The sequence below is a fragment of the Mytilus edulis genome, chromosome 3, assembly GCF_963676685.1.
Source record: "Mytilus edulis chromosome 3, xbMytEdul2.2, whole genome shotgun sequence".
NCBI lineage: Eukaryota > Metazoa > Mollusca > Bivalvia > Mytilida > Mytilidae > Mytilus > Mytilus edulis.
The window spans coordinates 62906280-62933245 of record NC_092346.1 but is presented as its reverse complement, the minus strand read 5'-3'; the positions used below and the strand labels follow the sequence as shown (position 1 = coordinate 62933245).

The following is a 26966-nucleotide window of genomic DNA, read 5'->3' as shown; positions in this document are numbered from 1 at the left end:
GACCAAAATGGCTCCTTGATCTCTTATATGTAACATACATCAAATACTATCAACATGACCTTTAGCTCACAATTTCAAATTGTTAGTTTCAATGAAGTGCCAACTAGGTATGCCTATTCAATATTGTGTAATGCCTGCAATGTTCGATTTCTGAAATCTTGCGGCAAATATTGATATTTCTGTAAACTTGTTGCAAAAAAGTTGCAATGCTTGCGGGAAGTTTGCAGCTAGCGGCAAACATCTGAAAACATTACTTACTGTTTTCCTGCAAACTTTTTGTTTGCCGCAATTTGCGGCAAGTCTGCGGCAAACATTTCAATTCTGCAAGGGATGACATTTCTGAAAAACTGATGTTATAGTGCAGACTGCTATGTCTAGACAGATATATGTGATGAAAATGACAGTGGTACTTAGTCGTGGCAGTTTTTTGGCCGTTATGATTGTCATAACAAGTGATGTGATAAGTGCTGAGTTGTTTTGCTTATTTAACACTAGTCAACGGTTTATGAACAAACAGAGACAATTAAGTGCAGAGAAAATATAAAGTAGGATAATAACTTAATGTAAGAAGCTAATTTTCGTCCATTGGTCAACTCAAGGGTATTATGTATTACTTGCTAAAAGTTCGGCCATGTTAGTAGAACGACCGAATAGTCCGAGACGGGATAGTTAAAGAGGTGTGTGTTTACTTCCGGTTTAATGTCTGATCATGTGACTGATATTTGTGATGGTTTTACTGTGAAACTGAAGAAAATCTCTATTTTTTTTATTTTTTGACTTTTTGAAACAAAAAACAAAGAGCCCAAATCAAGGAAGTATTTCTAAGTCCAGGCATGTACAACTTTGTTAATGTTTATTTCGATTGATTTTGCTCTTTATCTGCGAAATGATTTCAAAAACTGTTGGGTTTCCAATATTTGGGTTTAAATCAACTCCAGCGCGTATAATTAACAAATGTCCTGTGTTCACAGTGTGACTTTTATCTTTGTCCCTTTTTGCTTAGTTGAACCGTTCATAACCATAATAACTTCAAAGTTACTGCAATTAATCAAATGAATTAACTGATGTTTCAATGAAATTTCTATTTCCTTAATGTTATGCAATTGAAAGTTCATTTTCAAGAGCCGTTTCCTTTAAACAAAACGTCCGGTATTTTCAAATAATTATCTATTGCATGTTTTATTCGCAATTATGTTAGAAAAATGATTTGCAACAAGCTGAATTTGGTCTTATACTCTGTGTTTTATTTACAATGTACTGGGACGGAATACACTGGAAAGAATGTGTGTTGGTAAGGATGTTTTCTTCTTTAATTCAGTGGGTTTCATAATTTAGTGATATTTAAGATTTAAAACAGTTCAAAACTGCACAAAAGGGCATAGGACGAATAAAAACTGTATAATTCTAACATTTCAAGCCGTTTATTGTATTGTTCTGTTGCGCTACTGTTACAGGATAAGTGAGGTTGGGCGCCTACTAACATGTTTAACCCATCCATATTTAATTTCTTTATATGCCTATACCAAGTTAGGAGCCTGTAATTTAGTGATTGTCGTATTTTGCTGTGTTACATATTTTTTCGTTCATTATTTGTACATAAATTATGCTGATAGTTTTCTCATTTGGATTTTTTTATTGAAATTTCGGTGCATTTTATAGCTGACTATGCGGTATAAGCTTTGCTCATTGTTGAAGGCCACACAGTGGCTTAAAGTTGTTAATTTCTGTGTCATTTGGTCTAATGTGAAGAGTTATCTTATTGGCAATCATGCCAGATCTTCTTTTATATATTCAACCTGTTAGTCAAATGCGTTTTGTTTAAATATACTTTTTCACTTTTTTGTTTTTTTTGAAAATGTTGTTTGTGCTGTATTTAGACCCTTCTACAACGAAATTTGTTTTACATGCACACGTATAAAAATTGCGGTTGTTATCCAACGCAATCAAAGGTTTGAACGTAGTTTTCAATTTAGACTTGTTTATAATATATATATATATATACAAGAATAAATTGAAAACTAGCGTTCAAACCTATGATTGTGTTGGATAAAAACCGCAATTTTTATACGTTTGCATGTAAAACAAATTTCGTTGTAAAAGGGTCTAAATACAGCACAAACAACATTTATGTTTGTATAAATATATATTAGAAATTTAAGTAATTATACAAAACTTTTTAAAATAAATTCCAGTTTATAATAAATGATCAATAAAAGACCCAATCTTCTTAGAAATAGTTCAAAACTTGACAATAATAGAAAAAAAAACATCATCTTGTGACGAAATACAATGTCTTTTGTTATGTTAACATTACCTCTTAAACCGGCGTTTTGCATTTGCGCCGATCTGCATTTCATTTATGCCGATTTTTTCTTTCATTTGCGCCGATTTTTTTACAGGTAAATTACAGGTGAATGGATTGATTGATTGATTGTTGGCTGCTTAACGTCCAGTGGCAAATATTTCATGCATATTCAGGACGAGAACAAGTTCACAATAAATAGAATAGATATGTCTTGTCATAATAGAGGCCATTTGGGATGATGGTCTGGGGAAATTTGAACTGCCACTGGAAAATGAGGGTATATTGGATAGGGATAGAAATTTTGCTCTGCAACAGACCACCTACGAGCCCTCAAAGAGTTGTTGCAAGGGTTCTTAACGTGCAAAGAGCGTGGCACTCTGTTTACACGAGACATCGGATTTAACGTCCCCATTCTGACCGGACGTGACTGCGAAATTAATACATCCCGCACAGCCAAACGGACGCCCCACTTCGGCAAGCGTTTTACTGCCGGTCGGAAGAAGACCAAGTGATCATATTTCTATTCCCAAGTCACCCTTGGGGTTCAGGGGAATAGACGTAAGAAGATGTGGTATGAGTGGCAATGAGAGAAATCTCAATCCAAGTCACGTTATTTTTCATTTATCTTTATACCTCTTCCATTGGCCACTTGTACAAATGTAATGAATTGTCAATCATAACATGTATATAACTGTTGTCTCCTGCTCACCACGGGGAGATGGAAGAAGGCCTACAAGATACACCTCCAGATTTGGACCTTTAGATCGTGTTAAATCCAAAAATAAAAGCAACACACCACTAACAAGTTATAAATATCACACTTGCTGTGACAACCATAACGGTAAAACATATGTTTACCAAGATAAAGAACATTCATTAAAAAAACTTACAAATTTTCTTTCGAGTATTGGTTATTTGAAATAAAAGATCACAGTGCTTTCGTTTTTTACCTCCTAAAGAAGCATTATTTACATGTTATACTAGCGTTTTGAAGATTTCGCAAAATCTTAATCTTCTTTACAACTAACTTTTCAAGGACGTCGGAGAACACTTTCAAACGTCTTTGTTGCATGATTTTTGGAGTGATGTACACTTTGTTTAGAAATATAGAGCTGTATGTTTTGCTAAATTGATAATTGTTTAAAGTATTTATATGACATAAAAAGACTTTTCATCAAATGTACATAAATCTATAAATTAATCCAACGTCTGTTATCATTACAATGGAATCATAAGATTTGAAATAATTTTCTGATACTTTGATAAATCTTTTTTTTATATACTTTGATAAATCATACAATTAAAATAACACATGTTTGTCATCCTCAATAACATCGCAATTACAAATATAACAAGTTCTATCATTTTGAGGTTTATTGAAATATATGCCTTTATCTATAATAAGAATAGTCATAACTTATGCAATTATGGATTGATTGATTGTTGGTTGCTAACCGTTCAGTGGCTATTTCATGCATGTTCAGGATGAGAGTAAATTAGAAATAATTCAATTGGTAGGTCCTTATTAGGGGCAATTCAGATGAAGGTCAGGATTATTTGTTTTGCCAATGGCAAATGAGTGTATATTGGATATAGACAGAAATTCTGGCCAGATGTTAATGCTAACTAATACATACCGAACAGCCAAACGGCATAGGCGGATTTAGTGGGGGCAGGGCCCCCCCCCCTTTTTGGGAAAAAATTTGGTTGCTTATATAGGGAATCACTGAAGCGTGACTGGAGCGGGCCCCTTCTTAGGTCAGTCAGTGGGCCCCCACTGATGAAAATTTCTGGATCCGCCACTGAACGGACGGCCCACTTTGGTAGTGTTTTTCTGCTGGTTAGAAGAAGACCTAAGTGACCATATTTCTTATTTCACCAGTCACCTTTTTGAATTTAGATTAGATACTGTTATTAATTAACAGATCTTCATATTGTGATCTTACTTAATTAACAAATCTTCGTATGGCGATCTTACAAGAGCTGTTATAAACCATTATTTTCGAAAGAGATGACACAAAAGCAACCAATTCTTGAATAGTCTGGTCAACTACATTCTGCTGTTGTCTGTTCTATGGTCGGGTTGTTGTCTCTTTGAAACATTCCCCATTTCCATTCACAATTTTATTCGTAGTGTAATCCGATTCTAAAAAGGTTTCATAAAATTTGACTTGTATAGATCGGCGTTTTGCATTTGCGCCGATTTTTTCTTTCATTTGCGCCGATTTTTTTTTTCATTTGCGCCGATTTTTTTTTTTCATTTGCGCCGATTACAGGTGAATAGATATAAGAAGATGTGGTATGAGTGCAAATAAGAGAACTCTCCATCAGAGTCTATTATTTTTCATTTATCATTTTAGACCTCTTCCATTAACCATTTGTACAAATGTAATGAATTGTCAATCATAACATGTATATATTACTGTTGTCCCCTGCTCACTACGGGGAGATGGAAGAGGGCCTACATGATACACCTCCAGACGTTTTTCTTGACAGTACCCGTAGTTCTTTAACCTCTGTCTTTCTGACATCTGCCACATGTTTATGCTCGATCAGTGTTTTGACAATAGAATCCGTGGTACCCTGGCTTTACACAATTTATGGTACATTTATAAGATATATACAGTTGTTTTGTTTCAGGACACTAACCTTCCGATATGTATGGCCCTCGATGATTAAAGAATTGACTCCTCGGCTCGTTTCAGTGTGTAATATGTCCATCATGTTACAACGAAGTTCAAGAACAATATGAATGAAAATTACCTTAAACATAAATGAACAACAATTATAACCAGATTTTATCAATGGTATAGTACAGTACATGTACCTGTAAATCTAATTAGGAGCAAATATAAAATCGGCGCAAATGAAAAAATGAAATCGGCGCAAATGAAAGAATGAAAATTTTCAAAATCGGCGCAAATGTCATCACCGTATAGATAATTTGTTAGTTTTTTTGTCATGAATGTATGACTCATATATATCACCTTTACTTTTCTAAATCCTATTTACACTAGTGTGTCAAAACAAAAACACCTCTACCAATTAAGTTAAGGTGCATCTTATCTTTTGGATATCCTCACAACATCATTAGGATATATAATCGATTTTATTTACATTTCCCTGTAACCCTACGCATTGTTTGCCTCTCTGTCTAATTTGAATACGATTGTTTCCAATGATTTCCTTGTTTGGATTTTAATAGCTATGATTTGATTATTATACCAATCGTAGTTGAATTTGAAATAAAAGATATAACAGAAACAGTTGTCTGTTTCCTATCTTGACTAACAAATAACATGATTGATTGATTGTTGGTTATATAATGTCCAGTTGCAAATATTTAATGCATATCAGGACGAAAAGTAGGAGATGTGGTATGATTGACAATGAGACAACTATTCACCAGAGCTACAATGAAATGGTTGTATGCAATCATATACCGACATCAATGACAAAAACCCATACAGTATAGTCGGCTATGAAAGACCACTACATGAAAATGGAAACAGTTCTAACGAGAAAATTAGCTGACTTACTTGTGTCAAAGCAATTAAAAAAAAACCAAAGTATGATAGACATGAACTAACGATAGCCGCATCAATACAGGCTCTTGGCTTTGGACAGAATGTTGTGCTCAACCCTCACCCTTACATTGGCCGGGGTGTAACAGCACAACATAAGAACAATGTACTTTTAGAAATTGACTATGAGGGACAGTTGAGTCAAAAGCGATGATGATACATTCCCTGTATCAAAAATTAGTATATACTTGATGTACAGTTATCTTTGAAAATACTCGATAACACTAAAGAGGTTGTATTATATAATATAATATAATCTCCTTAGCAAAAAACTTTTGCTTCCGTTATGCTGTACCTACACCTTCTTAGATATATTTTAACCTTACTTTAAGATCTGCATAATTCTAAGGTACTTTTAAATCTACAAGGGCGTCTTCAAATTTCAAGGAGAAATTGAATAAAGTCTTGATAATTATAGACTTTATTTTCACTATGATAAATTTTCCATTGCCATGAAATTCTATGTGGGATGTTAAAATATTGAATAGTTAATAAAAAAAAACCACCTTAATCTTTGCAAATACTATGGGATAATAATAGTGTTTTTTAATATAAGCTAAATTAGTAAATAAAAAAAACCCAAATAAATGTATTGTCAATGGATCACTGGCTATTGTGTATATATATAGGGATTATATATAATCACTAAAATTTTCAGGGATTATGTATAATCACTAGAAAAACGTCACGGATTATACATAATAACTGAAATGAACAAATAGTTCTATTTATAAAGAAAATGAATAAAAGTCAAATAATTTATTCAATAAAATCATATTAAAACATTATTATAAACATAAATTGTAAAATGTTAAGTACAATATATCGAAATGATAACCCCAATTTTTTTAAATGTAATTAAAAGCTTAGCCACAATTATATTAAAATGTTAAACACAATATATTAAAATAAAAAGGCTTCACGTTTGTATTTACCACAATATCCAGATTAAAAAAAAAACCTTTTCCTTCACATATTGAATCAGATTTTATGACATGCCTAAGAGGAATAAGGTGTTCAGTAACACATCTGAGGGTACCTCCAAAAAATGCAAATTAGAAACCTCGAACTGGTGCGAGCAAGATACCATGTTTTGTGGCCAGGCGATATCCTTTTTCAGACTTTTTGTGAACAATTTCCATTATGTTTTGGGGTTTTCTCTTTCCTTATTTACCCTGTGTAATTGCTATGAGAAGATTACACCAAATGTCAGCTTCCTCTAAAACTTTGTTCTATTTGTCAATCCTCAGTTCTACCTGTTTTCTCATACATTTGGATGCGTAAGTTTTTTAGTTTGAATTTCTTGTTCATTTGAGAGGAAAAAAAACACAGTTTTTCCACTATCTTCTTCATCATTTGGATTACATATAAAACAAATAATATGCTCTATGGATTAACAAAAGAAAACGATCAATATCTATTTGACGCTGTTTTTAAATAAAAACAAAACGATCAATATCTATTTGACGCTGTTTTTTTTAATAAAAACAAAACGATCAATATCTATTTGACGCTGTTTTTTTAATAAAAACAAAACGATCAATATCTATTTGACGCTGTTTTTTTAATAAAAACAAAACGATCAATATCTATTTGACGCTGTTTTTTTAATAAAAACAAAACGATCAATATCTATTTGACGCTGTTTTTTAATAAAAACAAAACGATCAATATCTATTTGACGCTGTTTTTTTAATAAAAACAAACAATACATTTGAAGCTGTTTTTTAATAAAAACAAACAATACATTTAAAGTTATCTCTATACAGGGAATGTTGATATTATTAATTTTGAAGTCTTCAACTGTATCTCAAAACCCTGTGCTGGTTATATCTGTATGATCATCCTCTGTTTTTAAAAGCAAAAATATTTCATCTGGCAAGGAATATAAAAGGAAAAAATGACAACTTGTCTATATTAAAAAAAAATTATCAAACAAGGATGCTTAAATTATTGATAATCCCTGAAATAATGTTAGGGAATTTGTAGAATAATTATTGAAAATGTTCAGTGATAATCACTGGTCATTTTCAGGGATTATATATAATAACTAATGGTTTTAGTGATTATACATATTCCCTGAAAAAACAGGGATTCTACATAATCCCTTATTATACAAATTCACTGTTACATAGAATCCTATATATTGATTGGGAGTACCTTACATAGAATGAAATTCAAAACAGTGTGGCTGTGGCCATTGATTGACACATTAAATTAATCCATTGACTGGGACAATTTAGGTGAACGTTTGTATGTATAACGACCACTGCTCAATACAAATGTATGTACTTTTTAAAGACACTTAAACTATGGGGTCAACAAAGGTTCTCAACACCTCAATAAAGTAATTCAAAAAAATTAATCAGAAATAACACGATGTTTTGATTTATATCAATTATATAAATCAAAACTTAAAGGTTATTCCTGATTATTTTTTCGAATTATTTTATAATTAAAGGCGTTAAGAAACCTTTGGTGACCCCACAGTTTAAATGTCTATCGTAGGTACGTCGTGAACAGTGGTCGTTTCAGACAAACGTTCACGTAAATTGTCCCAGTCAATGGATGAATTAAATGTGTCAATCAATGGCCACAGCCACACTGTTTTGAATTTCATTCTAGTATACAATGGGACTCTATTTCACAAGGTTCTGTGAATTATCTCAGATGGTGCCATTAAAACAAAATACATATATGGTTTGGCGATATCTGGCCACAGCTTTTATTCATAATATGATAAATTCATATAATATACAAGTGTGGACACAGATGAGTGTGGATAGTGTGTTTGGATGTTTGACAGTGTCTTATGACAATAAAGTTCTATGTTTTTCCTATATGGTGTTAATAACTGTGTTGCACGGTGACAACCGATCTGAGCATTAGGAGTGTTATTTATTTGATATTTTTTTATGTTCAATACAGACATGGGGAGACAGTAATTACATTAGTTACCAAATGATTATGATAGAACATGTTCTACATCTTTGGTTTTGGATACATTTTGTAGCTGGGAATTGTTAATTTCTGTGTCGATTTGGTCTCTTGTGGAGAATTGTCTCATTGGCAATCATACCTCATCTTTTTTTATATGTATTTGCTTACTATTGGTATGGTTCTATTTACATTACTTTGTGGTGGATCGTCAGTATCATTAGTAAAAAAAAAATTAAAATGTCGAATTTCTTCCTCAGATTAGAATACATTTATTGGTTTTAAGTAATGACAATGGCTTAAGTCTGACATGATTATTGGGGCTAAATAAGATCGGAAGTAAACCTCTGTGCTGATTTATATCAATTCTTTATATCTCCTCCAAAGCTGGTCGAAGCAAAGACAAATTTTGACCAAAATAAAAATGATTTCACCAAAAGAACCTTTGTGAGCATGCTTCAAAGACTCATAACTGCTCCAAAAGTAATCTGATCGAATTTGAAGCATGTCAAGCAGATATCATCAACATCTACTTAATAAGTCTTAAAATATGTCTAAATACCTAAAAAGCTATTTAGTACTCAAAAGGTATTGCAAAATTATTCCTTTTCATTTTTTGTTTTGTTATATGGATACAAATATAAGTGATACATGTACCAATACAGTATTTGTTGTGGTATGCAAGTGTAGTAATTAGCATTTACTGTAACAATGTTAATTCACACAAATTAAGAAAAAACAAATGAATGGAACCTCCGCAGGGTGCTGCTTTATACGACTGCAGAGGTGGAAACCTGAACGGTTGGGGCTAGTATGGACACAACATAGGTTTCTGACACAGATTGAATGTGGTCTATAAAGAACTTCAACTTAAAAATTTTAAATTGGACATTTACCTATTTTGGTCCAATATCCAAAATCTAAATACATGGTTAAATTCAGAATATCATAGAACCCGAAGAATTCAATTTTTGATCGGACCAACTTGAAAACTGGGCCCATAATCAAAAATCTAAGTACATGTTAAGACTCACCATATCAAAGAACCCCAAAAATTCATTTTTGTTAAAATCAAGCTGATTTTAAATTTGGACCCTTTGGACCTTAATGTAGATCAATTTAAAAACAGGACCAAAAATTAAGAATCTTAACACGGTTAGATTTGGCATATCAAAGAAGCACAATAATTCATTTTTTTGATGAAAGCAAACAAAGTTTAATTTTGGCCCCTTATTCCTTGGGACCAAAACTCCCAAAAATAATCCAAACCTTCCTTTTGTGGTCATAAACCTTTATAGATTTCTATTAACTTATGCTAAAGGTATTGTTAAAAAAACCAAGAAAAATGCTTATTTGGGACCTGTTTTTGGTTCCTAAATCCTACCCTGTTGGGACTAAAACTACCAAAATCTATTCCAACCCTCCTTGTGTGGCCATAGACCTTATGTTAAAATATCATAGATTTCTGTTTACTAATACTTGAGTTATAGAGCAAAAACCAAGAACAATGCTAAATTTGGGCCCTTTTTCCTAAACTGTTGAGACCAAAATACCCAAAATCAATCCCAGCCTTCCTTTCATGGTCATAAACCTTGTGTCTAAATTTCATATATTTCTATTGACTTAAGTTAGAGTGCTAAAACCAAATGTCTTTGGATGAAGACGATGACGCGAACGTGATACAAATGTACAACCAAAAAGTTTTCAATTTTTGTGGTGTTATAAAAATGATCTCAAATCAAATTTCTAATGGAGTTTGCAACAATAATTATTCAACTACTCATTTTAATAAAACATTAAGTATTAAAATATAAATGTCATACAGTCATGGTGATGATGCCCCCGCTAGCATATAACGTTAAAAAGGTACATAAAGTGAAGCTGCCAAAAATTGAACTTAAACTGAGTTTAGAGGTAATAAGCATTATATACACATTTCACTAAATTTAGTTGAGACAAACTTGAGAAATTTTTCCATTTGTGAAAGGGCATAACCCTAGAATGATAATCAAAGTGCTTGTAATCACTGAATGGCTATTAAAGACTGCTTAAATTTATCAGTTGGTAGTAAAGTGAATTTTGCATTGTATAGTGTATATACATGTATAGCATTATTTTAAGTTGATTCAACTACTATTATGGACAGAGAAATCTAAACTCCAATTTTTTAAGAAGATTTCATAAAGCATTGGTTTGAGGTAATTCAACAACCATTCTGGACAAAGAAATAACTCAAATTTATTGTCTGGAATCTACAAAAATGTTTGTTTTTGGCCCTTAATTCCTAGACTGTTTGACCCATAACCCACAAAATAGACCTCAACCTTCTACTTATGGTATTCAATATTATGGTACAATTTCAGAACAATTGAAATACTTATACACAACTTTTTGTACGGACACTAGATTAATGCTTGTTTTGGTCACCTTTGGAACCCTTATTCCTAAACCTTAGGGACTATATATATAACCCCCCAAAACAATCCCAGGCTTCCTTTTATGATTATAAATATTACTGTGGATGCATTATTATTCTTTGGATACCAATTTTCGTGGCTTTTGTGGCTAGAGTCTTACCACGAAATTAAATGTTCAACGATTAACAAATTTTCTATAGGCTTGTATGCAGACTTCGGCAAAACCACGAAATTAAATATCCACAAAATGCAAACTTTCTTTAATCCACGAAAATTGGTACCCACGAAAATAAATGAATCCACAGTATGTTATAATTAAGGCTTCCTTTTTACTTATACTGAAGTTATTATCTGGAAACCATCCGTCTTGGGAAGACGACGACAGGATACATACATGTATTTCAACTGCAAAAATTTCTGTGGTTGTTTAAAAATTTCAAACATGTACGATGAAATATTGTTTTAGAAATTGATAAGCCTAGATATGCCTTATAATTTTTCCCTGCATAGTTGAAGGACCATTTACTCAGAACCGAGTCATCAGTAGGCAGCTAGTAGATGTATTAAAACAACCTAGCATCATATTGCTAGTAGTGGTAGTAGCATTCTCGGGTACATTTGTTCTTTTTTTTTATAATATATTTGGTTCAAATCAATATAGAATGCTTTTATCTCCCTAATACTTACATTGTAAATAGAGGTGATACTACTTTGACAAATCCTTGTACATGAGAGAGTTTTCTGTCAAATCTTTATTTCACAAAGAATGATTTGCATAACAATGAACTGAGCTCAAAGCAAAGTATTCAATAATACACTTAGACAAAGAGCTAAATTCAGTGATATACTTTGTACTACAGGTCCTTCATTAACATCCATCGACCAAAACCACATCTCAAAAACATTCCATACTACATGGTTGGATTCAAAAGTCCTGAAAAAGACATGATTTTTTTTATCATATTTTAAGTATATACACACAGGTTTAAACTTTCTTGTGGTACAATCATTCCGTATCTAGCAACTATCAATTTGCTTCATGCACATATTGATATGTGTTGAGTTTACCTCTGTTGGAAATAAGAACACACAAACCTCCACCTAATTTTAGTCAACGGACAAAACATTCAAAACTATAAAATATTATCTAAGACTTGTCAGTGTCTATTTACCATTGCCACTGAATCAGTGATATATGTACACATAATTATGTACATGCAAGACTAAAATTATAAAGTACACTAGAACAGACACGTGGTATCGCAGGTCCATGACTGAGTTAACGTATATAACTATGTGCAAGCCTTATTTTAGTATTAGTATTTTTATCTGATAAAGTTATGCCGATTAAACGATACACAAGTTTCTCTGCTTTCAAATCTTTCTGATTGAAACCGTCGAACTGGAACTTATCAATTATTGGTAATATTAATTATTTGAAAAACAAAAGTTCCTGGAATGGAGTATTTTTTTAATCAACAGCATTGTCATATACATACATGTATTAGTTGTAAATAAAATTGAATTCTTTGATTCGCTGTTTTACGTCATGCCGGCTAACAAATTGAAAACTTTACCTATACGCCTTATTTTTAGTCCAGATTTTAGTATTTGTATTGTTACAATGTATCTTAGAAAGTCTAAACTGATTAAAATTTGACAATTTAGTAGTTTCAACCCTGTGGATACGACCCGTGTATATAGCATATTAATCCTGAATACACCGTTTGGTGGTGCACCTGTCAGACGCGGAACGTACAAATTAGGTAATCGGTAACAGGTGAATATACTATTAATTTTTGGTATCGGTATCGGACTCGATCCGGAACTTCTTAATTATTGGCAACATTAATTACGTGGAAAACAAAAGGGCCTGGAGTGGTGTAATTTTTAATCTACATGTGCCTTTGTACTATATTAGTTATATTATATATAAAGTCGAATTCTTTGATTCGTCGTTTTTACGCGATGACGGCTGACAAATTGGACCTCGTAATTTTAGTATTATAGATATATAAGACTAAAACTGACATTCAGTCTTTACGATATCTTCATTCCCAAAGTCATTTTCAAATCTGACTTCATGGTAAAATAAGATTCCATATCTACAACCAATGAAAAGGAAATATCCCTCTAATAGACTAGCATTGAAATCACAGTTTTCGAAAATGGAAGCTAGGTCACCGTGGAACCTAGAACAAAAAAAAGGGAAACAATATATCTTAAATATTTCAAATGCATGTACATGAAATAATATTAATCTCTAAAATTCACCATATTGTTCCCTTTTTTATCTTCTGTTCGATACTGTATATCCAGTGGCGAATCCAGAAATTTTCTAAAGTGGGAGCCCACTGACTGACCTAAGAGGGGGCTCGCTCCAGTCACGATTCAGTGATTCCCTATATCAGCAACCAAATTTTTTCTCAAAAAGCAGGGCCCCCACCCCTAAATCCACCTCTGATATCAACCTCTAGATGTCTTTCAATTACATTCAGTTTAGTGTGGGTTGATGTTTGATTGTTGTACATGTTACAATGAGCAAAGCCCATACCGCAGTCAGCTATAAAAGGCCCTGATAAGACAATGTAAAACAATTCAAACGAGAAAACTAACATGTCTGTTTAAGGTTACATCATCAAAATATGTAGGGTAGGTAGGTAGGTCGGTATTTTCTTTTTATTATTTTGTCCATTTTATTTTTTGTGCCATGATTTTGAATTGTGTGGTCCGAGTTGTCCATGGGGCGAGAGTTCCCCTATTTATAATGATTGGATTATTTCTTACGACGGCAATAAAATGGCTTAGGGTGGGTGCTCAAAATAGGATCGGTCAGGTACCCATAATCAAACATATATTTTTTTGGCCTTACCGAGAGCACCATTGAAATATATACAAATCACGGATCGGATACGCATCAACTATGTAAGACCTAATTTCAACACCCCTAAACAGTGAATATTTTTATCGCAAACAGTAGAATTTTATTACATAATGTGAAATGTGTGGGATTGTGCAGCACGTGTCATCATGACATGTGTCCCTTCGCGGCCTTCAGTTTTGATTATAGACTAGAGAAGAGACTAAATGCGTACAAACCTGATGTCAAATGAAGATATACGGAATTTAAATAACGTTGATCCTTTAAATGTATGAAAAACAAAAACATATGACAATTGTTCACATAAAATAGATAGTAACAATTTTCCAAATGAACGTCCATTAAAATTATTAAAGTCTCTGGATGAATATTTCCCGCGCAAATGTCATGGAATAGACCAAAACGAATTTTAGGTGTGTGTTGTCATTAAAAAATTCGGGTCAATGGACACAGTTAGATTAAATATATAAATATGTTAACTATATTTATATTGGTTTTTCAGAAAAGTGACTTTACCAGATTTTTTTTTGTGGCAAACAACGGTAAATAGCCGATATCATCTTGACATGACATATGAAAACCCCTTAAGCATAATGGTGTGTGTATGGAATAGTCCATGGAATTGTCCAAACCGATACAGGTGAAATACGTAGAATAATATTGCTGTGTCTATTGTGGACACAGCAATAAAATAAGATTTAAGATCCTAATGAGCCCGTAGTAAAGTAAAAAAAACTGTAAAAAGCCTTATTAAATAAAATTTGCTCGATTAACCTTGAAGTGAAGACTAATAAAAATTTGCGTGTATAGTGAACCCCCTAAATAAAATAATACTGTGTTCTAGACCACTTCCCCTTTCGGTGATCTACAGAAATGATTTTTTACTATATAGTATGTTAATAATATATATACATGTAGATAGATATGTTGTAGATAGATACTAAGATATGTTGTAGATAGATAGATAAGACCATAGACCATGTATATGTAGATAGATCTATGGTCGGTTACCCGAAGATAATATGGCAACCAGGTAGATAGATAGATATATGTGAAGATAGATATATATGAAATGCACCGTGGGATACACTGGTGCTTAAAATTTAGAAAACACCGTGGGATACACAAGTGTAGTCTGTATTATCCAAAAACCTAAAATTTCATAGTTAACATTAAGATTCTATGCAGCGAATTCTGCCATTTACGGGAATATATTTATGATGCTCAAAGTTCAAAAATAAAAGTCACTTTTCTCAACAGCAAACGAGTTAACATCATCAGTCAAATCTGTATCACCACTATCACCGACAAAACCTGAAAAATAAATACAAAAGAGCAGTATCTTTTTCAATAAAAAGGAGTGGGAGGGCGGGTTTTTAAGTTTACCGCTTACAAAATTTAAACATCTTGCTTGCTGCGATGAAATTCTAAAAAGGGATAAATGACGTCACAGAATATAACGTCACTCATGTCGGGTAAATCTAAAACATGAAACACAATCCGTGAGTGGCCCCGGCGATAACTGAATTTAAGTCTATTAACTTAAATTCCATTATCTCAGATGGTGCCATTAAAACAAAATACATATATGGTTTGGCGATATCTGGCCACAGCTTTTATTCATAATATGATAAATTCATATAATATATAATATATATACATGTAGATAGATATGTTGTAGATAGATACTAAGATATGTTGTAGATAGATAGATAAGACCATAGACCATGTATATGTAGATAGATCTATGGTCGGTTACCCGAAGATAATATGGCAACCAGGTAGATAGATAGATATATGTGAAGATAGATATATATGAAATGCACCGTGGGATACACTGGTGCTTAAAATTTAGAAAACACCGTGGGATACACAAGTGTAGTCTGTATTATCCAAAAACCTAAAATTTCATAGTTAACATTAAGATTCTATGCAGCGAATTCTGCCACATTGACGGAGGAAAACAGAGACTCTGTCAACCGCCATAAAAAGGGCGGTTCGCTGCAAAGCTGTGAACCAGATATGAGATAACTCAGTTAGGTAGATATCTTTATCTAACGTACAACTTGGTACATATATATATTAAATAATCTAGATAGATAGATAGATATTATTTAACGTACAACTTGGTACATATATAGATAGATAGATATTTTACTGAACGTACAACTTGGTCCATAATATGATAAAGTCTAGATAGATAAATAGATATTTTTATTTAACGTACAACTTGGTACATATATAGATAGATAGATATTTTACTGAACGTACAACTTGGTCCATAATAAGATAATGTCTAGATGTCTAGATAGATAAATAGATAATTTTATTTAACGTACAACTTGGTACATATATATATTAAATAATCTAGATAGATAGATGGATATGATGTAACGTACAACTGGTACATATATGGATAAATAGATATTTTACTGAACGTACAACTTGGTCCATATATATGATAATGTCTAGATAGATAAATAGATATTGTTATTTAACGTACAACTTGGTACATATATATATTAAATAATTTAGATAGATAGATATTATTTAACGTACAACTTGGTACATATATAGCTGGATAGATATTTTACTGAACGTACAACTTGGTCCATATATATGATGTCTAGATAGATAAATAGATATTTTTATTTAAAGTACAACTGGTACATAATATATGTTAAATAATCTAGATGAAGATTTGTGAACAACTGTTCAAAAGTTCAAAACATATTTGCCTAGGCTACACAGATAAAAATACTTACCAAAACTACAGCAAACCATAAATAGTTGATTGTATTTGTATATCATAAAATATAGTATATTATAGTATATCAACCAATAATATAAAGATGTTTAAGAATTCATTTCATAAGCAGGTTAAGAGTGCCAAGTGAAAAACATCCAGTGAAAAAGTTCTGATCTGATCGAATCATGATATTTTATGTAGCAACCCGACAGCTTATTATAAAGGCAATAAATAGTTGTAAATGTTATAGCAGCACCAGTCCAGTTTGCATTGGTCTCAATTGCGACCATCCTTACTTAAGAATGATGAATTTCACACTCCTTCTGGTCATGTTCTACATCTCATTGACAAAGACCCACTCTAGAACTACCTGTGTCAATACCACTACAAGTTTATTAAAATTATGTTGGATCCTTACAGTTTCATTATACATGTATATTCTGAGTTAACGTTTAACATGCGACAAATATGCCACCACAAAAAACATTTCCATGCCTAGACCTAAGTCAACCCCATCTGGAGGATATCAGTCTGCTACAAAAACATACTTACTATTGAGGATTCTACTATTAAAACATCAAACATTAAAATCTCCTACAACTCTGTATGGCAAATAGCTACAGGAAGTATAGCTACATAGTAATATGATTACAATTTAAAGCATAATAAATCAAGAAAAATAATAATTCTTCTGGAAAACCCTGTATGAAGTGTCAGTATTGGATCTTCAACCCAATTATTGATTTTATAATCCTTCAAAATCAATGAAAGGACAGCTTTATTACATTAAAGGACAAGGTGATTTGAACTTGGATATCACAAGCCACAAGGCCTAGATTAAACAAGGTACACCTGGTTAAAGTTATAAAGGATGACCTGTGTTACACAAAAAACAAACAAGTGCTTATCAACATCTACATGTAGATACCCTCATAATTAAAAGCATAACAAACAAAACGTCCAAGCATTATGCTAAAGTTACTGAAATTCAACCTGTACTATAATTTCCATAATAAATAACAACCATAATTTGGAATCAACTGTTGCCCAGCAACCAGTAGGGCCAATCATTATGCAAAGAAAAGTTCCTCATAAAGCACCAGCCTAAAATAACAAACAGCACCTAAACATACAGCGTAAGATACTAATAAATTGGGCAACTTCTAGAATCCCCCAGGATGAAGATTACAATACATTCTATACAGTATATATATAAATTAAGCTGTTGACACCTAAATACTCAAGATTTTTAGCAGTGAAGCAGACTGCAAGACAAGCTGTAAATAATTACTTAGTTTGTTCTAGATTTGCTAATATTACATGTACATACATGTATATATTTAACTGCGACTGACAATTTAAAAAATAAAAAAAAATAAAAAAACTTGTCAAGATTAAAAGTTGATTACAAGATAATACCATTGGACCCCTTTTTTCCCTTAATATATATGTATATATATAAAAACAAGAGTGCACACACTGAAATGTCTTGCCTTCTTTACTAATCCTTGATACTATCTTGATAGACCTAAATATAAAGCTTTATTACAACTGTCACATAAACCAACATTAACCAAGAAAAGGAAATATTGATCAATCAACCATGAAAATGATGTCAAGGTCAGATGAACCATGCCAGGCAGACATGTACAGCTAACAAATCTTCAATACAACAAATATAGTTGACTTATTGCTTATAAATAAAGAAAAACACACCAAAACACACAAACCTTAAAACTTAGCAATGGAACATGAAAATGAGGTCAAAGTCAAATAAAACCAGCGTAAACGACAAGAGGATTATTAAATATGTCCATACACCAAATATAGTTGACCTAATGCACAAGGTATTAGAAAAATAGACCAAAACTAAAAACTTAACTTTGACCACTGAACCATAAAAAATAAGGTCAAGGTCAGATGACACCTGTCAGCTAGACATGTACACCTTACAATCATTCCATACACCAATTATAGTAGACCTATTGCATATAGTATATGTAAAACAGACCAAAACACAAAAACTTAACTATAACCATTGAACCATGAAAATGAGGTCAAGGTCAGATGACACCTGTCAGCTAGACATGTACACCTTACAATCATTCCATACACCAATTAAAGTAGACTTATTGCATATAGTATAAGAAAAACAGACCAAAACACAAAAACTTAACTATAACCACTGAACCAAGAAAATGAGGTCAAGGTAAGATGACACCTGCCAGTTGGACATATACACCTTATAGTCCTTCCATACACTGAATATACTAGACCTATTGCTTATAGTATCTGAGATATGGACTTGAACACCAAAACTTAACCTTGTTCACTGATCCATGAAATGATGATTGATTGTTGGTTGCTTAACTTCCCGTGGCCAATATTTCAAGCATATTCAGGACGATCCATGAAATGAGGTTGAGGTCAAGTGAAAACTGTCTGACAGACATGAGGACCTGCAAGGTACGCACATACCAAATATGGTTATCCAATTACTTATAATAAGAGAGAATTTAACATTACAAAAAAATCTTTTTTATTTATCAGGTTATTAAACAAGATAAATATTAATATTATAATGTTATATAAATCGATAGCGTCCTCCATTCAAAAAGTGCTAAATACCAAACAACATTTAAAAGTTTCAATGTAATATATTATATAACAATTATATCGAATGTAACCTCATATTTACAAAAGTTTTTTATTTAAAGCACATGATGTGGCATCCCATCATTGTATGGCCATAAAAATTTGTAAACGTAACACATTCAGCAATTTTAAGTTTAGAAACTGAGATATAAACGTTACACAAATCTTTTCAATCCTACCCATAAGAAAAGAAAAAGTTGTCTTAATCTATATAAATAAGTTTGTTATATGTTGGAATCACATGTACATTTTGTACATGAGTTAAATTGGTTTAACTTAAAAGTAATATACTGCTTTTAACTAAAAAATCTGACGATTACCTGAAATTTTTTCAACTGAATCATACCAATGCGAAGCTCTAGGGGTAAGCATAAATAACATCGATGATGATCCAATGTACAAATGTATGTGACCAAAGGAGTTGAGTTAGTGGCGTGATGAGTCGTGAATCCAGTCCAGTCTGGTAACCCATTTGTAAAAAACTGGTGTGGCCTTGTTGTCCAAGTCTCTGATCCAGTTACAATCCTTGGCCGTGTTCTGTGGCCGAGCAAGGTCTCTACTTGATCTACCCAACTTGTGCTACAACTCAACAAAAAGTAAATATTAGCTTCCCCATGCTACATAGCATTGACAGAACAAAACCAAATAACTGTACAAAGAAACAATAACAATTAAAAATTATGTATACTCATACATGTGGTTGTGTCAATAATAGTTACAATAATTAAAAATAATTCAAAATTAGTATATATACAGATTTATATAAACTAAAATCCATAGTCAGTTGATAGTAACATAGTGTTATATTAGTATATAATTGAGTTATTACGGATTCGTTATTACAACGTCAACAATAATTCAAGCTGTGGCCTGTTGACATATGGCTAAATTCTTGATCTAACTGAACTATTCATACCATATCGACCTAGTCTAGTCTAGAGAGTAGTAGTAACTATAAAATGTATACATTTGTACATGTCACTGTGATGAATGACTCTTGACAATTTTTAGTACACAAATGTGTATAGGTACGCGCAAAATGTACAGCCGGATATATACAGATGTTAATATTTGCTTAAATCCACCAGCAAGCTAACATTTAGCAATGATTTATTTTAGCTACTGCTTCTTAACTCCGGGTATGGTCTCTGTTCAATCCAAATTTTTGTTTATTTGTATCGAAAGTTGAACTTCCGGTTATGAACCTGGGTCCTTCGCCCCAAAGAGTACGTCCCTTTTACGTTCATATCCTTTCATGGAATATTTTCTGTATATGTGCTATGAAATATCTAGATACACAATTACCGATGTATACCCTCTTAAGGCAAATTTACTTCTAATTCGGAAGTTTCGGGAGTTCATTAGATAACACCTGCCCCACAACACATAATCATTAAAGACACGTTACTAACCTGCATGATCTGTTACAACGCAAAATACCATTTGTTAGGCTTACCCATAGGCACTTGACGATCTGTCAATACTCAATTTCAATAGTATAAGATATGAGATCAAAGTAATATATATAAAAAAAAAAAAAAAAAAAAAATTAAATTAAAAACACTCGTGCATCTAATTTTATGTAGAAATATACAATATGACGACTGGTAAACATTATTATAAATTAAATCTGCAAATCTTAGGACAATGTTGCATCTAATTACTCACACTTGTCAAAATTAAATAATTATAAAAAATGAAAACGAATAATCCATTCATGAGACCAATGAATTTGTCATTCAGTCTTTCCATGTGCTCTCCACGTGGCGATGCCATATGGTTAAAAATTAACAATCGATAAAACGAATTCTTTCTAAGATTACTTTTAATCACCTTAGAAGCATAAGTCAGGTTATAACCATACAAATTCTTACACAGTTTACTTTACCATTTCAATTTTTAAGTTTACCGCTTACAAAATTTAAACATCTTGCTTGCTGCGATGAAATTCTAAAAAGGGATAAATGACGTCACAGAATATAACGTCACTCATGTCGGGTAAATCTAAAACATGAAACACAATCCGTGAGTGGCCCCGGCGATAACTGAATTTAAGTCTATTAACTTAAATTCCATTATGGAACGGAAGAAATATTCTGGTAAATACTATCCGCATAAGACAGATAGAATTTCACTCTTCTGGAAAAATCTACCTGTGAAATACCATGTATGGGAAAAAATTACTGTGGCAAATTATCCCCAGGATAAATATCACAGAGGAAGAAATAAACTGTTACACTATCACTTACCATTCATGCTATGTATTCCTTTAGTCATGTAAAGAATGGCAAATAACTCTCATTGAATAGTGGAAAGATCTAATTACACCTGACAAAGTCAAAGACATTTAAAAAAAAAAGAAACCCTGTGTGTAATTTGGTACATAAATATGGAATAATTTGCGTTTACTGTAGTTATGAGTACGAACCTGCTCGTTCGACTCGTTCTTTTTTTTTAACGATAAGTAGGTCTAAAAAGCTTGTATATACGGGAAAATCTATCATATTGCTGTATCTAAAAGAGAACTTACTAGTTCTAACTTTAAAAAGACATCAAACATACAGGAGCTCTATTATTTACAGTCTTAAAAAGTTTCTAAAGTCGTTGTCCTTATTTTGTAAACCAGGATTCGAATTCCCCAAAATTACGACTTCCGTTGATCGTAAGTCATGAACAATACATGTAGTATACTTAATACGACCAATCTTAGTCTTATGTTTTTTTTTGTGAAACCAACTCCAGATGTGTATCTCCTTGTTTAGCTAGACAATCACACCGAAGCATGTAAAAACAATTCAAACAGTTAGACAACCACAGGGCACTTTGATAGATATGTTAGATAATTTGAAAGGAAATAGCGTATGTATAGGGCAAAAAATTCAGGTAGGTTATGCGAGATGTAACACCAACAACTCGGGTCCGGTCAAAATGAACATACAGGTAGTACACATTTAAAACAAAATAGTTCCTATGCATTAGTGTAAATATCAAACTATTCTACCTACGCCACTGGTAGAATACGGTACAAATTGGTGTGTAGGTATAAAAAGATTTAAATGTTTGAAAGTGAAATATTTAAAGCAGAAATCATGTTGAAGGCAAAGGGGGTCAAGAATAGGGAGTGTGTGTCTTATCAAAATGTTTTTACACAGAATGGCCTCAATCGAGAGAATGAAGTAGCACTCTCAACAATAAATTAAAAAAAAAACATAAGAGCATACCTTCATACCGTCATTAGAAATTCCTAAGGATTCCTCATTATCAAGTGCAGTCCATTTCAGAACATACCTATTTGGTTAATTATCAAGTTGTTCTCATTCTGGTATATATGCATGAACTATAATAAATTATATTACTGAACGGAAATAAATAACGACCAATCAATAAAAACATAATATTTTCTCTCTGCTTCGTATTTATACACACTTCGTAAGAAAAACGTTTTTTGTACCTTTTTTTTTTAACGTTGTTGTATTGCAAAAACAGTTTGTCCTGCCATCATGACAGGAGTTCATACTTAACGCTGTTCCGCCAAAATGAACAAATTAAAGACATGCAAACTTTCCTAGCTGGTATTTGAAGAATAAATTAAATTCCACCAAATCATTAGTAATTGTTATTTTCTTTACCGGATATTGTGCTTTGGGCTATTGATATCTCACTGATATTATTTTCGGCAAATATCCTGAAACAAAGCAGGCGATTTTTTTAAGTGTGTTTCCAAATTTCAGCCATAAGACACATATGAAGTATTTTCAGTCATTTTTTATAATGCTTGTTTAAAAGGATACATGCAGGCATTTTATAAATTGCCTGAAATTTCAATCATTAAAAAAAAACCACCTAGATTTAGAAAACATGATATATTGAACTGTAAAAGATCATCTTGTGTCTTTTCAAATACGGTTATTTCTCAGTTCTATATCTATTTTTAATTGTAGGAAGAAAACAACCATGAAAGATAATCCAACGCCTTACTGTTGTTTTAATCATTATTATGACAAAGGTGAATGCAAAGGTAATTACATTTTTTGTTTACCTCTTTCGAAACGATCACATTTCTACCATCATGCCTAATAAATTTTAGATCTGTATTTTGATTTGTTTTTCAGAATGTAAACCAGGAAGCAAATCAACGGATGGAAAGAGATGTATTCCATGTCCTCCTAACACATACGGAGACATTTGCAAACACAATTGTAACTGCCTATTGAATGAAAAGTAAATAAAGCAATAAGTTAGATTCGTTCAAAACATGAACATGAACCGCAAGTACCAAGAAAACTTTTCCAAACATTACATGGCTTTGTTCTTCACAGTTGTGGCTTGATTGCCAGTTGGAAAAGGAAAAGTTTCATAGAATTGAGATATTTTGCTCCGAGTTGAACTATGACTTTCAGATGAAGAAAATCAATAAAAGCGATGTTACTTTTTTTGTTTTTTTTGTTTTGTTTTTGGCTGTGCTTGTATTTTATCTACTTAAATCAAGCTCTAAAAATCTTTATAAAGAAAACATGAAATAATGCAAAGGTTAGCAACTGTAGGTCACTTAATCCATACCTCATAGCAAGCTTAAAGGGCCCTGGTATGACAAATGTAAAACACTTGAAACATAAAACTTACTAATTTCATTTTTTAATTAGATGTGACAGACAAATTGGTTGTATTAATACTTATCCAGCATTGAGGACTGAAACTACCATACTAGTCAAATTACCCGTTACACATGAATATACAACTACAAAAGGTAATGTCTTCAAAAATTTAATAAATTATATAAATCCAATGATTGGTTTTAGCTTTCATCTCCAGAGCACTCTATCAATGTAAATTTGCTGCAACTTCATGATTGCGAAAGCATTAAATGATTTAAATGAAGAATTGAATATTTGTATTACGTCATCCGTCTTACATGCTATAAACTTTACACACAAAAAACTATTTTTTCAAACGTCTACGACAAAAATTTGGAAAGACAACAATCTGCATGGTGATGTTATTTTTAAAATTGGGATTCCCTTAAAAATATAAACAAAGCCATAAAAGTTGCCTTCAAATATCAAAACGCAAAAGAAAAAGACCATTAATTATCAACATAAATACTATTGACATAATAATAAAAACTATAAGAGATGAATATTAATATTTTGAACAGAAATAGTATCATCTCTGAAGCCCATAGTAATAAATAGAAGCAGTGCTATTTTGGAACATAAATTAACAACATATGGAGTAAAAAAGATGAAGCACGTGCACGTGACAAAAACAAGTAATATAAGAACAACAGAAACAAAACAACATCTAGAGGATATTCTGCCACAAGGTTTGTCTTAGTTTAAAAAAATCCATATGTTGATATTGTCCCCTGTGCAACGCGGTTTGATGTACATAAAAGTACGGGATGGACTCGAACGCCCATGTGTCCGTCACTTCTAGCCAATTTTGTATGTTGTTTCTAAAAAAAAAGTTTATATCAGTTTCTCGGACGCCGATCAGTGATCTGATCAACTATTTTTTTAGGTGGTATGCCCCTTGGAAATATGAATTACATGGACAATTGCAAAGTCTACAATTCAGTCTGGTACTGTTTTGAAATTTATATCAAATTTTGTATGAACAATGTCTGGGACGAGTTAGAATCAATCATTTACAGGAGCTATGTTCGTTGGAAATGGAACCTGACTTTGTTTGGAAATTGCATTGTTAGCGATGCTCTCGATCCAAAATTTCAGGTGATGATTTTTTATGAAATGTATTAAAATGTTAAATATAAGCAAGGTTTTGGAAGAGATTGATGATCAAAGCTGACAAACTATTTTAACAGGAGGTATAACCCCTCGGAAATATACAAGTTCCACGAAATAAACATTGTTCGCTTTATCGTGCCTACATTTCTTGTTGGATAATTATAAAGTTTAAATGAATTAGGAATAAAAAAAAGAGTCTATGCACTAAGACATTAATTTAAACTATGTACATCGACAGGGGGCAGTGGAACACTGTTCCTTTTTTTCCCATTTTTGGTTGTGTGTTGAAAGTGTGATATACCATTTAGAAAATGAAAATTAATATAAAGAAAATCAAACTTTAATGTAACAACCAGTACTAATTTTCTATTGCATTTTGATAGGCTAAATATGAAAAATGAAAATTTCTACTTTCAGACACTAAAACCAATTTCATATACTATGTGGTAGTAGCTGGAGGTTTGGTGGGTTGGTTTGTCTTTTGTACTGCTGGGGTTAGAATCGGTTATAGGCGTATAAAGCGAAAACACAACCTACACAATCAACAGTCACACACTGAGAACCGGGAAGATGCAACATCATTAGCTTTAATCAGTCCGCCTGCCACAGAAAGCATATATGATGAAATAGAGGAAATGCCCACTCCAAATCTTATATGCAGTCGTCGTCATTCCTACTTCAGTATACAAGAAGACAGAAAAGAAGATTTAATCGAATCGGAAGAAAAAGACATTGTTCTTGCTTGTGAAGTTCAAATAAATTTTCAAGAAATGGGATCATCAGGCGGGAGTGACGAATCAAGTCTATCTTGCGGAAAATGTCAACAAAATGACGAAGGCGATTACCTTCATCCATATACATCGATACAGATTGAAGAGCAACAGACATACAAAACATGTTATTAACACAAAAACTTTATTACCAGATTTCCCAATACATTGTAATTCAAAAATAATAAACTTTTTGTTTTGTCTAAAACAATGACTGCGACAAATAAACTTACCACTATGGCAGCATATGCAGGTTGCTTGGTCGTCAATCTTAAAGTGTCTGTCAACCTTAAATGTGCATTTTCCATTATTAAATACCCATCTACTCAGTATAATATTTTCATTTAATCTGCACTCGCCGCTCTATTTGAGCAGTCAAAATGCGTTGACCGTATATTTCTATGCCATATACAGTCACTGACCTGATATCATTTTTCTCGTGAATATTTAAATAGAAATTGCTGAAATCATAATTAATTATTCAGACGACCTATTCAAGCTGTTCTTGTTTCCAATAGACATGTTACGAAAAGGTATATTCACGACGCTGAGGTTGACAAATTACACTTTAAATGTGGGGACTGTGTCAAAACACAAAAGATATTACAAATTGTACCTGCGTATATAACTGCATTGATACTTTTGGAGGCAATTCAGCCGTATCATCATCGACCACCGTATGGAACGAATATTCAGAAACATTTTTACCATAAGAAATAGATATTAATAAATTCCGTAATATTTTTAAGAAACTCTAATGCAAAAAAGGGGGGGGGGGGAGTGGTCATGTAAATGCAACGGAGACACGGGGTACATTTGTGTTAAATATTTCGGCGAGCCCTTGCACAATTGATAGACCTTGCAAATAATCTTTTTTAGTATTATAATCTGCTTTATACCTGCTCGTGAATATATATGTAA

General features: G+C 32.4%; 1 protein-coding gene and 1 long non-coding RNA gene across 2 annotated transcripts; one reads left to right on the top strand and one right to left on the bottom strand.

Moving 5' to 3' along the window:
* Window positions 1-15713: 15713 nt before the first annotated feature.
* LOC139517080 (uncharacterized) lies at window positions 15714-21071 on the bottom strand. The gene is made up of 2 exons (XR_011663076.1): window positions 20445-21071; window positions 15714-20107 (listed from the first exon to the last, which is right to left on the bottom strand). It is a non-coding gene; the product is annotated as an uncharacterized lncRNA (long non-coding RNA).
* A 3620-nt stretch (window positions 21072-24691) lies between these two features.
* On the top strand, window positions 24692-26368 carry LOC139517084 (uncharacterized). Its single transcript, XM_071307751.1, has 2 exons — window positions 24692-24851; window positions 25693-26368. The coding sequence occupies exons 1-2, from the start codon at window positions 24770-24772 to the stop codon at window positions 26178-26180; spliced, it is 570 nt and encodes a 189-aa protein (XP_071163852.1). The 5' UTR covers window positions 24692-24769; the 3' UTR covers window positions 26181-26368.
* The last annotated feature ends 598 nt before the right edge of the window (window positions 26369-26966 follow it).

What these genes read in the sequence shown, in the direction of transcription:
- LOC139517084 (XM_071307751.1), top strand. Translation starts at nt 24,770, where the DNA reads ATGAAGCACGTGCACGTGACAAAAACAAGTAATATAAGAACAACAGAA. An exon ending in AGAGGATATTCTGCCACAAG is followed by an intron (nt 24,852 to 25,692) that starts GTTTGTCTTAGT and finishes TTCTACTTTCAG; the next exon opens with ACACTAAAACCAATTTCATA.